Source organism: Carassius auratus, unplaced genomic scaffold, assembly GCF_003368295.1.
Source record: "Carassius auratus strain Wakin unplaced genomic scaffold, ASM336829v1 scaf_tig00217198, whole genome shotgun sequence".
Classification (NCBI taxonomy): Eukaryota; Metazoa; Chordata; class Actinopteri; order Cypriniformes; family Cyprinidae; genus Carassius; species Carassius auratus.
The window spans coordinates 231,867-248,454 of NW_020528938.1; the positions used below are offsets into that span (position 1 = coordinate 231,867).

At 37.0% G+C, this 16,588-nt stretch overlaps 1 protein-coding gene across 1 annotated transcript in view; it reads left to right on the forward strand.

Moving 5' to 3' along the window:
- Nucleotides 1–337: 337 nt before the first annotated feature.
- LOC113100219 (E3 ubiquitin-protein ligase rnf213-alpha-like) overlaps nt 338–16,588 on the forward strand; it is a 105,734-nt gene continuing 89,483 nt past the window's right edge. Inside the window, exons 1-7 of the mRNA XM_026265009.1 lie at nt 338–704; nt 1,369–1,484; nt 14,433–14,566; nt 14,837–14,973; nt 15,046–15,216; nt 15,285–15,493; nt 15,575–15,864. Coding sequence (XP_026120794.1) covers nt 1,382–1,484; nt 14,433–14,566; nt 14,837–14,973; nt 15,046–15,216; nt 15,285–15,493; nt 15,575–15,864 — 1,044 coding nt within the window. The 5' untranslated portion in view covers nt 338–704; nt 1,369–1,381. The remainder of the gene's footprint in view (nt 705–1,368; nt 1,485–14,432; nt 14,567–14,836; nt 14,974–15,045; nt 15,217–15,284; nt 15,494–15,574; nt 15,865–16,588) is intronic.

The following is a 16,588-nucleotide window of genomic DNA, read 5'->3' on the forward strand; positions in this document are numbered from 1 at the left end:
TCGTTTGGTTGGAAATTCCCGAAACTGGGAGTGCCTCCAATAAAAATAAACCCATTAGGTTCGCTAGGGAAAAGGTGGATGTGCCTCCTCTGATTGTGTAGATCAGTGATCCTCAAATCTGACTCGCGAGATCCACTATCCTCTACCCTAATCAAACACGCATGAGTTTGCTAATCAGTGTCTTCAGGATCATTAGAAAATCACAGGCAGGTGTGTTTAATTAGAGTCGGAGCTAAACTCAGCAGGCAACTGGATCTCGCCAGCCAGATTTGAGGATCACTGGTGTTGTAGATCGTTTTACCGTGCTTGAACTACATAAATAAAATAAAAAAATAAAGCAAGCATTTGTCAGCTTTCGCATTAGACTGAGAAGCTTTCATAAGTTTGAATAATTTACATTTCTACATTTCAGTATTTTTTTTTTTTTAAAGAAACTAACAGTTTTGGCTGTCATTTCATGTTAAGCTGATATTTAACCTCATGCGTTCGTTTTTCCCGTTACCGTTAATGTCATTGACTTAATAAATGGATACAAGCCCTTTTTTATACTCAAAACGAAAGTAGATGTAAGATAAAATGCCCTGCCCTTCCTCATCAGCTGTGTGTGTGTGGAGAAAGCAAACATACGTGATCTGATCTGATCGCCTGAGCTGTGTCATTGTACTGTATACACGATGTGTGCTCATCTGTGACTCCTTCACTGGGTAAGAAACAAATCTGAGAATCCACTCGCTGTTCAGTAGGATTGTGTGTTTATTTGTTGTTTCATTTATTTTAACACTTTGTTTCCATGTTCTTTATCCTTACTCTCAAACTCAATGTCTTTCACCAAGTTTGGGAGTGTTATTATGCTCAAGACTAAGCTAAGGGTTAGGCTTCTGCATAATTAGCCTACTGTAACAGCTGGCTTTGCTTGTATTGAACTGCATCAACAACAGTATTATAAAATATATGAACTTTTACTAAACAGTTAAATGTAGTAATGATGATATTTATACTACATTCTTACCTTGTGACAATTGCATATGGTATAAGTTATTTTGCTCCATTTCAGGTCAGTAAATGTCAAGTGACTCATACAGTCAGAACTGTTTTTACAGGCTTTTTTGAACTTTTTCATTCAATGTCCGAACCCGAACTCAACATGAGGGTTAAACTAGTGCCCTGAGACTTTTGGATACCATTTGTTACAGTCTGTTTTAAACACATACACAAAGTGTTGCCTCTCTGCTGTTAATTGACAGCAAGAATCTGTATTCATAGAAACAGAAACTGAAAGCAATATGGAGTTCCTAGAAATCATGTAACCATTTGTGTGTTTTGCAACAATGGATAAGTTCCATTTTCTCATTCTCATGCTATTTGCAGGCATCATCTCAGAATGAAGTGTCCTAAATGCAATCATGAGTCTTCGGAAGTGGCACCAAATTTCTGCAGTAATTGTGGGCACAATCTGTCATCTCTCTCAACTAAAACAGCAACAGGTAGGTGCTCAAGTCTTCATTGATTACATATCTCTCCATTTTTCATTTGGTTGTTCGCTCTTTTATTTGGTTCTTACAAATATTTGTGTCCTTATTTTGGATGCTTATTTTTGTCCCTTTTTTTTTTTTTTTTTTTTTTTATCAAATAATGAATGTTATTTAATATATACAAATTAGACATTAACTCTATTTTGATAGGACATTTAATCGCACGTATCGCATCTAATACAAAGTGCTGTATTGTGTACAGTTGTGTCTGAATTCACTCACTTTCTTCATGTGTGGCATGAGTGAGTAGTTTCAGTGAACCGTGTAAAAGTATACACTTATATTGTCTGATGCATCTCATGAGTTCATGAGGGTGAGATGTCATGAACACTGTCCACCCCTCGACATGAAATTAAAACTGACACGTTTCTAGTATTATTGTGCATAGTTCAATTACACAAGTTATATTTTTGCTAAATTTCATCAAAATATAATAATTTGTGTCTAAAACAACTTACACTTCACTGTAAAAAAAAAATTAACGTAAAATCAACAGTAACTTACTGGCAACAAATAGCCAGTAAGCTTCAGTATTTTATTCCACGGTAATATTACTGTAAATCTGACTACAGTAGTTCACAACATACTGTATAATAACTTACAGTATATTTATACTGTGAAATTGATTAGTTCATGTTTTTGCACTGTATTTTAAAATACTGTGAAGTTACTATGCAGTGTAATTGATTACGGTAGTTTTTATATTCACATATATACAACATATAACTAACTACAATCTGTTACGTGCTTAAAAAATAATGAAATCTAAAGGCTTGTATGCAAAACAATTTTCACACAGTTATATTACTGATTATTAGATGTCACGTAAATTATGACAACACTCATAAGTCCATTTAAAAACTTTTATTACAATTTAATTAAACTAAAATCACTCTCCAGACTTTACAGGGCCAATCCAGATCTCAGGTTTTTGCTGCCTACAGAGAACAAAACACAAAAATTGAGTTGCACTACAGCTTGACAGACATCAATGTGATAAACAACTTGAAAATGACTTACCTCTTTATGAAAGGGGGGGTGAAATGCTATTTCATGCATACGGAGTTTTTTTACACTGTTAAAGAGTTGGATTCCCATGCTAAACATGGACAAAGTTTCAAAAATTAAGTTGTAAGTTTGAAGGAGTATTTTTGTTCCAAAAATACTCCTCCTGGTTTGTCACAAGTTTCTGAAAGTTTTTTTCGAGTATGTCTCTGTGTGACGTTAGATGGAGCGGAATTTCCTTATATGGGTCCTGAGGCACTTCTGCCGGAAGAGCGCGCGCTCCCGTATAGCAGAGCACTGAGAGCACAACAGACTTCACTGATCAGAGCGAGAGCGTCGCGAAAAGTCACAAAAGAAGTGTGTTTTTGGTTGCCAGGGCAAGACAACCCTGCACAGATTACCAAAAGAGAAACAGCATTAAGGGACCAGTGGATGGAGTTTATTTTTACAGAGCATCAACGGAGTTGTGTTCGTGTTTGTTCCCTGTATTTTGAAGATGCTTGTTTTACAAACAAGGCCCAATTTGACGCCGGATTTGCACATAGTTTATTTCTTAAGGATAATGCAGTCCCAACGAAAAAGGGTCACGATCGTGTGTTGGAACCGCAGGCGGTGAGTAAAACTGCTTCAAATATATCTGTGTTGTTAACTTAGCTATCGGCGCGTAAGCACATCAAGTAAACAACATGCGATGTTGTCATCAAACACGATACACACTTAAAGAAGTTTAAAAACATATTCAACACTGCATAGACCTACACAGAGATATTAATTTCACAATTCATCCCCTTTCTGAATTTCCTTCATACAATTAATGTAAAAATGCTCCTGATTACATTTAAATGTAATGTTGGTATTTCCCAATAAAATAAAATATTGAAATTGGATTTTTGTTTGTTGATACATTTAACTACACTGACCAATTTTTCCTCTTTACTAAATCAGTACTTAAAAGTCTTAACTCTACCAATTCAGCCAGTCATAATTTGTGAATTCCTTGATGAAGCTGGCAACATATGGATTCAGGGCCCTGTTTCTACATTGCACCATCCTGCTGCCATTATGGCTCTGCTGAAATTTGGCTTTGCATTTTGTGTTCTCTGGATTTATCCTGACCAAAAATCTGTAAATAGAAGATTTAAAAAAAATATATATAAATATACTGAATAATTAATTTGCTAAAAAAAAAAAAAGCCAAGTCTCTCACAACAGTGTATGCTACATTTATTTTCCCAGCTTGGGAAAGTAAAAAAAAAAAAAAACTTAAAATGTTCGCATGGGTTTGAATGACCAGTTCTTTCACTGTGGATGTGGACAAGCAACGATAGCATTAGTTGCAAAAATTTTTTATGTAAATCAGTCCTGAGTGACCACACTGGATACAAGTGTTCATTTTCTAGTACTCACCATGATCTGCTCATGCCAAACCGTTTGAATTTTTATGGATTCATCAATAGTTACCTTTGGATGAATTCCAGGGTTGATGCAGCCTCAGCTTGTTTCTCCAGGTTGAAAATGTAGAAAGAAAGAAGCAAAGAAGACAGCCAGGACAGATGTGAAGTCATCCTAGGGTTTAACTGACTGGGTGACCACCTTTCCTTCTATGCAGAGCATCAACTATTTTGATGCCAGGATGGAATCTCCTGAAAAACAAATTTGAAAACTTGACCTTATAGGGCCGAATTATCTCTTAGAAGCAACTAAATCAACTGGTGTAAGTCTGAATGACAAAAACACCCAGCATGATTAATCTTGGTGTATTTCGAAGAGTTAACTGAGCTTCAGCATCTGCATGGGTACTGGTGACCTGCATGCAAAAGGTCAGACAGAAGGAGCGCTTATGTGGGAGACAGCAATGTATCTTTATACATATATTCATTGGCCATTATATGAATCCAGTATAATAATTACATCAGCAAGAAGGAAAATGGCATCATCTTTCTCTTTAAAGAAGATCATCATCAGCAAAATTACAGCAATTGTTGACTCCATGTTTTCGCCTTGGAGACGTTCAATGTCGGTCTTCAGTCTTCACTTTTGTCCAGTGAAGAAGCTGAGTTTTGGAGAACTGGAGCACCCTCCTTCCTTTTCCAGCAATGCATTCTCTCAGCCTTTCGTCAAGTTCGAACCCAGTAAGTGAAGTGCTGCATTAAAACTTCTTCATAAACAGGAAAGGCCATTCTCTTTTCAATTCATCTACACTAAGTGAAGGTGTGGAGCTTATTGCACTGCGCTGACTTGCATAAGTTAAGACCATCAAATCATTCACTCTTACACGATCTGATCCACTTGGTCCTTCCTGAGAGAAAATAAAGTTCTTCTTTTTTATAGAGTAGAGAGTAATTGAGATGGCTGCCAGTTTATGCATCCATAGCGGTCAGTTTTTGCAAGTTTTTCTGGCTGTGCTGGGTGAACATCATTAGTATCAGCAGGTTTTTTGGCTTTGAGATCCAACAAAGTAAAATTAATTAGTTTAACCCAAGCTAAAGAATAAAAATTTGCATTTGATCAGATGCAACTACACTCACAATTTAAGAGACACATTATTCGAATGCTTGTTGAAAGCGATAGTTTTTAATCTAGATTTAAACCGAGAGAGTGTGTCTGAACCCCGAACATTATCAGGAAGGCTGTTCCAGAGTTCGGGAGCCAAATGTGAAGAAGCTCTACCTCTTTTATTAGACTTTGCTATCCTAGGAACTACCAAAAGTTTTTTGCAGTTTTTTTGACCTTAGGGAGCGTGATGGATTTTAACGTGGTAGAAGGCTAGTTAGGTACGCAGGAGCTAAACCATTTAGGGCCTTATAGGTAAGTAATGATAATTTGTAACTGATACGGAACTTAATAGGTAGCCAGTGCAAAGACTGTAAAATTGGGGTAATATGGTCATATTTTCTTGACCTGGTAAGGACTATAGCTGCTGCATTTTGGACTACCTGTAGCTTGTTTATTGAAGAAGCAGGACAACCACCTAGAAGTGCATTACAATAGTCCAGTCTAGAGGTCATGAATGCATGAACTAGCTTTTCTGCATCAGAAACAGATAACATGTTTCGTAGCTTGGCAATGTTTCTAAGATGGAAGAATGCATTTTTTGCAACATAAGAAACAGTCGTGCAACAGCAAGACAGCAGCTTGTAAGTGTTTTGTCTTGTTTTCTCATTAGACTACTGTGTGATTGTCATTGCTAGGAAAATTTTATCATGTGCAGCCATCGTGTGAATCCTCCTCGTGTGAAGACTAATGAGTGTAAAGACAATCGACTCTACCTGCGCGACTCCACTTAACAAGGTCACAGACAGGGCACTTGAGTATTGCTTTTCTCCTCTTTCTTTACTTTATGTATAGCTTGTTCTCAAATATTTCCTACACTAGTTGTCACTATGTGCTTTCAGATCTCTACTATCACTACTAACACTCGAAGAGCATGCTACATGCATCTTATGAAGGCATTTCCCTCTGACCTCTACTACTATGCTCTCTATTCCAGTTGGTCTCTGGAACTGCCAGTCTGCAGTTAACAAAGCAGACTTCATTTCTTCTATTGCTACTCATTCCGGTCTCAACCTCATGGCACTGACTGAGACTTGGATCAAACCTGAAGACACTGCCACCCCTGTAGCCCTCTCCACTAATTTCACTTGTTCCCACACTCCTCGTACCACTGGGAGGGGTGGAGGTACTGGTCTCCTTATGACCTACAGCCATCACCTACAGGTAATGGTTCATTTGAATCATATGCCATTACTGTAACCCACCCTGTCACTTATCGTCCCCCAGGTCAAATGGGAAACTTCTTGGAGGAGTTGGATAAGATGTGCTGCTATCAAACTTTCCTGAAGATGGTACTCCCCTAGTTATGCTTGGTGACTTCAACATCCACCTAGATAAACCCCAGGCTGCTGACTTCAACACTCTGCTCGCCTCACTTGATCTCAAGCAAATGTCTACTACAGCGACTCAAAAATCTCGCAACCAACTGGACCTCATCTACATGCGCTGTTGCTCATTAATGCTAACCTAGCACTTACTCCTGAAGCTGCACACACTCCAACGCAGGTCACCTTTCGACGGAACCTACGCTCACTCTCTCCATCTCGCCTATCTTCTGTGGTTTCATCCTCGCTTCCTGCACTCTCAGTTTTCAGCTCTAGACACCAACAGTGCTACTGACACTCTTTGCTCCACTTTAACATCTTGCTTGGACAACTTTTGCCCACTGTTGTCTAGACCAGCACGCACCGCCCCATCTGCCCCCTGGCTGTCCAAGTTTCTCCGTGAACATAGCTCTAAACTCAGGGCTGCAGAGGGGAAATGGCAGAAATCAAGAAACTCTACCGACCTCAGTGTGTATCAATCTCTCCTCTCTTCCTTCTCTGCAAATGTCTTCACGGCTAAAACATCCTACTACCGCAACAAAATTAACAGCACTTCAAGACTTTCTCTTCTTAATCCGCCACCACCTCCACCACTCTTTCAGCAGACGACTTTGCAAGTTTTCTTCACAAATAAGACAAGATCCATCATTGACCAGTTCTCCACACCACAGACTGAGGACAACTTCACAATGCCAGACGGACACTCTTTCTCTTCCTCCTCCTCCACTCTCAGAGATGGATGTTTCCAAACTTCTCCTGTCCAATCATCCTACTACTTGTCCACTTGATCTGATCCCCACTCACCTCCTCACCAAGCGATCTCTTCTTCAGTCATACCTTCACTTACTCACATTATCAACTCCTCTCTTCACTCTGGAACAATTTTCCTCAGCATTCAAGCAGGCTTGGGTAAGCCCACTGCTCAAGAAACCATTTCTTAATCCAGCGCTTCTTGATAACTACAGACCGGTATCCCTTCTTCCATTCATTGCAAAGACACTTGAACGAACCGTTGGTTGCCTGATTTGTGAGTAGCAGTAGTTGACACTCGGTTGAGATCAAAAGAGGTAAACAGAGTGTGGAAGTCAGCAAACAGAGGTTTATCTAGATGAATGTTGAAATCTCCAAGCATAACTAGGGGAGTACCATCCTAAGGAAAGGTTGAGAGCAACACATCTAATTCATTCAAAAAGTTACCCAGTGGTCCTGGGGGTCGATAGACAACTAAAAAAATGTATTTTAAGAGGGTAGGTAACAGTAACTGAATGAGATTCAAAGGAGCTGTTGATACCCAAAGATGGTAAAGGATTAAATTTCCAATCTTAAGTGATGAGCAGACCAGTATCTCCACCTCTTCCAGTCAAACGGGGGGAAAGGGAAAATTAGAAATTATGGGAGAGTGCTGCAGGTGTAGCAGTGTCCTCTGGTTTGATCCAGGTCTCTGTTAGGGCCATGAGATTAAGCTTTGAATGACTAATAATAGAAGTAATGAAATCGGTTTTGTTTACAGCAGACTAGCAATTCCAGAGACCAATAGGAAAAGAAAGTAGTGTATTAGCAGACATAGGCAAAGTGTGCAGGTTGTTAAGATTTCGCTGTCTGCGTTGAGTGATGCATGGTTTACGAGTGGTAATGATAGTAGGGATCTGAAAACACATAGTTTATAAACAAAAAATGAAACCGAAATCAAACAAGAAGGAAAAAGAGATTAATCAAAACAATACTTATATCCCCTGACGGTGTCGCATGGTAGAGTCGATGGTCTTTAAACTCTTCGGTCTTTACAAGAGGGCTTAACTGGAGGGCTGCAGCGGTATACTAATATTTTTTTAAACCCAACAAAACAGAAATTTTAATTCAGCTGAACGCACTGTACTGTTTATCACAACAAAGGACTAAGCAAGCGCACAACACTGATCTCGTACTCTGTCGCATACGTTGTCAAACGCAGCACGTTTCAACACAGTAAACAAGTGTTTCCTAGCAATGACAACTGCATATGACATGACTCATGGCTCACTGCAGAGTTGCCAGTTTTAATCATAACCGCTCTTACACTGAGTGAATGGTTAGATGTATGATGGGATAGTATAAAAAAAAAATCTGTCTTTCCAGCATTATGTTAAATTTGACTGGTAAATGATAAAGAATGATATTAAAACTTGTTTTGAACAATTTCTTTGTCATTTGAATATTAATTTTAAGTAGGAGGGCAAAAAATCTATTTAAATTGTAAATCTGATTTTTTTTTTTTTTGTGAAAACATCTGCGGAAACCCTGAACTTTTGATTGATTGACCCCTAACTAAGCTTACTCGAGGTATGTGGTTCCAAAAAGTTATCTGCACGTAAATTCATTCAATTTAGAGTTTGTTCCTGGTTAAGACTGGTTAAGTAATGAATCGACAATTCACTATGGAAAAGGACGCTAAGAAAAAGTGCACCATGCGGTTTCTTTATTCTTTTGTTCAGTAGTTGTTTACATGCCTAGTGCATATCGCCACCTAATTTGATGGTTGTGCAATTTTTTTTCTTTTTTTTTTTTTTGCATTTAATCTTGAATTCTTGAGAATATATATTTATATTGTTTGTTTGATGCCAATTATATATTAAATCCTATCAGATATGTATTTTGATTTAGAATTTATACATTATCATCTCATACGTGGATCAGCATTTACTATAATGTAAAGTGTAATTGATAAATATATATAATATAAAAATGTAACAACCTTTTTTCAAATTTATACAGATAACTGTTTTATATATATAATATATATATATAAATAAAACCATATTAGAATAATATATTAGCTTATTACTTCATCATTAACATATATATAAAATATGCTTTATTACATATTGTAATATTATATAATGTTGTATCTGTCACACCCACTGAAGGATCGTCAGTAGATCACACGTGTGCTGAAGTGAACTAACCCTGGACCATAACCTGTTCTGGAGCAGGTTATCTTCAGAGTTACTTACGTAGCCTGAAAGTAACATCCGATTTTGGAACTAAAGCTGATGTTATCCGCTTGCTTATCCTCAAACATAGATGTCACACGACAAGCTTTTTGGAATACCCTCCAGGGGTGTATTCCAGAAAGCAAGGTTAACTGATCATCTGCTAACCCTGAGCACTTGGTTGATTAACCCATACCTTGCTTACTTGAGGTATGTTGGTTCCAAAAACGCGTCCGGGAGTAAGTGGATTCAACTCAGAATAAGTTCCTGGCTAACTCGCAAGACATTCTAAACCTGTATGTGGGTTGTTACAACTACATGTAATAATATTATGCGCAATCTGTCATTCCCACTGGAGTCTAGTCAGTAGGTCACACATGCGCTGATAGCTCTTAAGTGAACTTGAAACAGAACCTACTACGGAGCAGGTTATGTTAATGGAATAAGTTACTATGGCTACTAACATATTCTGAAAATTGAAACTGAAATCGGAGTTTATCCGCTTATTTACCTTTAAACATACCTGCTTCCTGTACTATACCCCAGGTTCAGCGGGATCACAAAGCTTGATATAAACACAGTCTGTCAACTCAGGGTTGATCCAGAGTGTGCATCTGAAAGTGTGACACGTGCAGCAAACAGCCAATCGCACAAAACACGGAGAGCATTCTCGCAGGAGTCAGTGCAATTCACTTCTCTGTTAAAAATGAATAGATGTTATTAAAAATATAATTTAAATGCGTTTACAACGCAGAAATAAACACTGCTGTGACTGCAGCAGCAGAAAGAAAATATGCATTAAGTATGCATTATATATATATGGAGTTATATAGATAACAAAAAAGTGTGAAACAACTGAAAATATGTCATATTCTTCAAAGTAGCCACCTTTTGCTTTGATTACTGCTTTGCACACTCTTGATGAGCTTCAAGAGGTAGTCACCTGAAATGGTCTTCCAACAGTCTTGAAGGAGTTCCCCGAGAGATGCTTAGCACTTGTTGGCCCTTTTGCCTTCACTCTGTGGTCCAGCTCACCCCTAAACCATCTGGATTGGGTTCAGGTCCGGTGACTGTGGAGGCCAGGTCATCTGGCGCAGCACCCCATCACTCTCCTTCTTGGTCAAATAGCCCTTGATGCCTTCAGTGTGACTCTACAATTTTCATAGGCACCGGTACCATTTTAAAAGTATCAATTTGCCACCGGTATTGTTAAAAACCTGATCGATACCCAACCGTATTTCCATATAAATAGCACTAATGGGATCACATTAGAAGTAATGAGGTGATTCACTCCTTCCTTTTATACGGATTACTAACTGTCACCGATCCCTCCTACATCTACTTCACTATATTACAATTAAATCTAATCTAATCTTGACAAACCATATATTGTTGGAAAGGTCTAAGACTCTGAAATATATATATTTTACCAATGTTTTTTATTAAATTTATGTAGGAAAAGTAATTAGATTAATTTATGACGAGTGCACCCTCAAAAATCTACATTATAACAGGAGTCTTGACCTTAGAGAAAAAGGCAACAAAGTCATCTTGTTTTTTTAACAATCACATTTTAGAAATCATGAGAAATGATATCAACTGAAAACTTCAAATCTAAAAATTCATCCCTTAAACCCATTTTAAATGAATAAGTTTGGATCGTGCACTACAAAGTCTGTTTAAAAATATGAGTGACAGTTAAGGGGTTAAAATGAGATTATTTTGTTTTAATTTTGAATTGGTTTACTTAAAAGTAGACATTTCAAGCTTTCTATACATATGTATTATATATTTGCTGATGTTCAGGTTGTTTTATTTATATGTCTGTTAAGAAAGATTTTAGAGACCTAGATGGCAGAAAGTGCACACTCCGTTTTCTTTATTTTACAAAAGCACAGCATTTTGTTGTTATTTTTAGTATACACAAATAAAAGGAGACCCTCTATAAATTGGAATAATGTATAGCTCTTAAAAATGGCCATACAATGCTGCCATTTCTGATGGGCACTTTCAAAGCATTGCTTTGTGAAGCTTTGAAACCTTTGCAAAGCGGTTGTTTCAAACCGGCAGTTTGGAGCAGGGGCTGGTCCATGAGCTCTGTGAATCCATGAATCACTTATCACACCTGAGCGCCAACCACTTGCTTTCTCTCGTGAAGCGAACAAGGAAGTGACTAAAACTGCAATTCATCAGTCCCATAGACTCCACATGTTAAAATGCAGAACTTTACAGCAGAAAAAAAAAAACAGATTTACAGCCTGGTGCAAAAAAATGAGTTTGGTCTATATGGTAAAATATAGCTAATTTTGCCCTTCATCACAACTGTGAGGGGGGTTAATTTGTTAATAACTCATCAGTTTAAATTATATTAAGCCTTAAAGTTCTGCATAATTAAGGGGGGTGGTCACTTGAGTGACAGGTGGATTGTCGCTGCTGTCGAGCTAGGTGGGCGTGGCTTCAGCAACCAGCTCCCGCCTTTTTGCCCATTTTCGATTTGTCCAGGAGAGTCGCATGGTGACGCGCTGCCAAGATGGCACACTTTGAGCTTCAAACAAGCTTTTCAGGAGTTTACGAGTGATGTCACGGACACTACATCCATGTTTTTATACAGTCTATGATCACACCCAGTGTTGAACTATGGTTTTTACCAGATCTCCGATCCGATTTATAAATTTGAGTTTTTAATTAGACATTTGTGTAAAGGGAAGAGTAGTAACTACTAATCAAACAAAACAAGCCCTGCAAATTAGTAAAAGAACAGATCAAGATACATTTACTTGAGAAGCAAAATGCCTTTGGGGTCACATTAAGTCTTGTTTTCTAAAATAAAAAAAATTAGGGATTAGGGCTGCACGATATTGGGAAAAAATGACATTGTGATATTTTGTTTTTCTGCGATTTTATATATTGCGATATGAAATAATTTTTTTTTACAAACAAAAATGGGGTGAGCACACATTCTGATTTTAAATGATTAGAACATTGACAGTGTCAATTGATTAATATGAGCGAAGGAGAGAGAGCGTGCGCTCTATCTCTCTCGCGCGCTCTCTGTCGCACACGCTCTCTCTCTCGCGCTCTCTCGTGGCTCGCGCTCTCTCTCTCTCTCTCTCTCTGCCCTGTTAAACTTGCATGTGTCTTTCAGTCCTGTCAATGATAAACTTTCACTCGATGATGGTTAAGCTGTGCAATTAATCAGCGAATCACATTCGTTAAGGGCCGTGGAACAGCTGGCCCGTACAGTTAATGAATAACGGATCAACTACGACAGCCTACATCGCACATCCTGCGATGTGACTATCGTGCATTCATACATCGCGATATCGATGCTTAAACGACACATCATAAAGCCCTATTAGGGATGTCCAGATCTGATCAAGTGATCGGAAATCGGGCCAGTTCACGTGGTTTCAGACTCGATTGGAATCGGAGGTTACCTCCCGATCAGGACTCGGATGTACATAATAAACGTGTGAGTAAATACAGATTTAAACTCAAAGATACAGGATAGTCTGAAAACAGTTTTCTCAGAAAAACAGAAACTTTTGGAAACACAAAGACATTCATTTACAATTAATGACAATACATGGTTTTTCAAGTCCAGCAGGTGATAAATAAAGTATTTGAACAAGGGAAGTGCTGATTGAGATGGCATTTATTAGGGTATATAAACTATTCTGCCTTATGTGATAAACAGTGTTTGTAGTATAGAAACAAATCATGGTCCCACTTTATATTAAGTGGCCTTAACTACTATGTACTTACATAAAAAATAAATACAATGTACTTATTGTGTTCATATTGTATTGCAACTTTTTTTGCTGCTATTGAGGTGGGAAAAAGGTAAGGTTAGGGACGGATTTGGTGGTATGGGTAAGTTTAAGGGTGTGTTAAGGTGTAAGGGATGGGTCAATGTGTAATTATACATGTAATTACAGAAATTAATTACAGATGTAATTATGTGCAGATATTTTTCAAATATTACTATAATGTAAAAACATGTATGTACACGAAGTGTATTGTACCAAATTAATCATTAAAATGTAACTATATAGTAGTTAAGGCCACTTAATATAAAGTGGGTCCCAAATCATTATTATTTGTTATCGTCCAGCAGTTATAGATTTATAAGCCAATTAAAATCTAGAAATTAGAGAAAAATGAAAGTTGCCTATACTACCAGTCAGAAGTTTTTGAACCGTAAGCTTGTTAATGTTGTTTAAAGAAGTCTGTTCTGTTCACCAAGCCTGCATTTATTTGATCCAAAGTACAGCAAAACAGTACAATTTTGAAATATTTTTACTAGCCTATTTAAAATAGCTGTTATCTATTTGAATATATTTCAAAATGTAGTTTATTGAATATCCTGGATCTGTTTTCTCTTTATTGTCTTTTAATGTATTATAGAAGTATCGGATCGGGACTCGTTATCGGATGATACTGAAAATCAAATGACTCGGACTCGAAGGCAAAAAAACCTGATCGGGACATCCCTAAAAAAAATATCTAACAATGGGGCATGAAAAATAATCTTGTTTTATCTTTAATTTAAGCTTATTATTCTTACCCTGTCTTCAGATATTTTTTCTAGTTTTAAGCAAAAACAGATAACATTTTGATAAATGTAAAAAAAAAAAAAAAACAAGACAATATCTTCAGTAATGTGTGTAATTAAGCTTCTTGTTATTGGTTCAAGGAGAGGTCATTGGCTCAGACTTGTCATTGAATAAGTGAGAACATCTGCAATCGGATCAATCCAGGATGTGAATGAACCTTTATTGTTCCGTTTGTGACCCAATTCAACAGGTTTTTTATAAAAAAGATGAGCTCATTAATGAATCAGACGTGTCTCGGACTGGGTGTCATTTTCTTCTTTTTGAGATAACAAGGAAGGATGATTTTATTAAATGCTTAGAAATATGAAGTAAAAAAAAAAGTTTAACCAAAACGAACAACAACAACAACAACAACAAAAGCATGTATTTATGTATAATATCAAAGTAAAAATATTCACCACTGCTGTGTGACCTTGTTTTTGTGTTTATCAGACATGTCACAAGAGTCTCAATCATCCTCAAACATTCCACATGGCAAGACTGATATCAAACCTGAATCAGAAGTGCTGGATTACCAGGATGCCAGTGTATTTCGTACACAACCAAATGAAAATGTCAGAAAAGAGGTGCTGGACTTGGACATCAATTTTAACAAATGGCTCTGGATTATATTTTTTAAAATCATTCTTATTCTGAGATTCTGTTGTTGGTGATTTTAGTTGATTTTTTTAGTTTCACCCTGTGGACATACAATTGCTGAAATAAACTTATTTTACACAATATTCTTAATTAAAAATAGAAATAGAAAATTTGCAATGTTGATTAATCTCAGAAAGCATAAACATGGACATTTAAAAAAGGAGTTAAATTACTATTTTGGTTTATTTTGTATTTAGAAGAAACCTGTTTCAAGTGTAGATTCACCAGTGAATGCCCAACACAATCAAGAGCAGCAGAATTCTGATTTTGCTGGTGACCTGAAATGCAATGAAAGTGATGATCCAGAAAGTCAGTATGTTGAGCCTCCAAACAGGTAAATGAAGAATCGTGTAGTTATAAAACCTCTCTCGGGGTTATCGTCTTACAAATTTTTTTTGAATTGCAGAAATCCAGCATCAGATCAACAAATAAGTCCCAGTGATAGACTCACCATTTGCTTTCATGCAGTCCTTTCAAAAGACTTCAATTTTATACCAAACAAGGATTTTATCTTCGTAAGAGCCGGTGATCAGATTGGTGGCTGGGGAAAAAATTTGGTTGAACTGCATGTGTCGGGGTTAGTAAAATACTTTTTATTGATTGTTAAACAACGGCTTCCAGTAATGAATAATGATGTGATTGCAGGAAACTCGGAGAGCATGGATTGCTTGTGGAAGGGAAATATGTATGCAAAAAGACTGACGCTGAAGCTATATCAATCCCCTACAAGTATGTTGTGTATAAAGAAAAAAATCAGAAGTATGAATTGGACTATGAATACATCTACAAACTGGATTCAAAAGAAACCACCAACAGATGTCTGTTTGTCAAATCGCATCTCCTAAATAGTGAAGGTAGGTAAAGTTCAGAAATTTGTACTCAAGTTAAGATTTAGTTATTTAATTGACCTAATGTTTTCTTTTCATAAATTCCAGGAGAATGGCACCAGTATGATGATATCATCTGTTCAAAACCATCTAAAGATAAGCTGAAACGGCTAAAAGAATATTTGTGGTCTGAGGAGAAGAAAAAAATAATCGAGGGAAGAGAAATTGCTGGTTCAATCATGCTGCAAACTATCTTTGAACTTCTGAGAAGCTGGAGCAAAATTAACCTCAGCAACTTCTTTTGTCAACTACAACAGTTTTATGAAGTCTATGGCAACCCTTTTGTATTTGAAAAGACAACTGTGAAATGGGGCTCACTTGAATATGGTGAAAAAGATGTAAGTAAACCATATGTATCTCAAAACAATTTAATATTTGTCACTCAAAATCACCCCCCAAATTTTATCCATCTAATCTATCTATACAGTGGTGGCCAAAATGATTAGAACACTAGTATTTTCACCAGATAAAAATTGTTTTAAGTCCGTTATTTCTATCTTTTGCTGTAGTGTAGAAAATATCAGTAGAAAATATCAGTTTAGATTTCTAAACTATCATTTTGCCATTAATTGTAATAAATTAGTGGTAATTTTGCGCTCCACACAAAGATCTGATCTGTTCATCATCAATCTGGAATAAAATGAAGAAACAGAACAAACTGAGACAGACTCAATCCAGAAGAGCTGTGGCAAGGTCTCCAAGACGTTTCAAGAAACCTTCCTGCAAAGCTACAGGACTGTTAAAAGTTTTAGGCACTTGTGTAAAATGAGGGAAAAAAACAATGTTATAAATATTTTGTCCAAATATCAATGGACTTCTATTAACTAATTAAAATCAACATTAGGTGTGAGCATCCTTTGCGTTTAAGCAGGTTTTGCCCTAGGTGCACTTGCACATTTCTTTTCAGGTAGCTTTGCAGGAAGGTTTCTTAAAGGGTCTGGGAGATGTTGCCACGCTTCTTCTGGATTGTGTCTGTCTCAATTTGTTCTGTTTCTTCATATCATTCCAGACGGACTGGATGATGATCAGTTCAGATCTCGGTGTACAAAAATCTCACTGGAT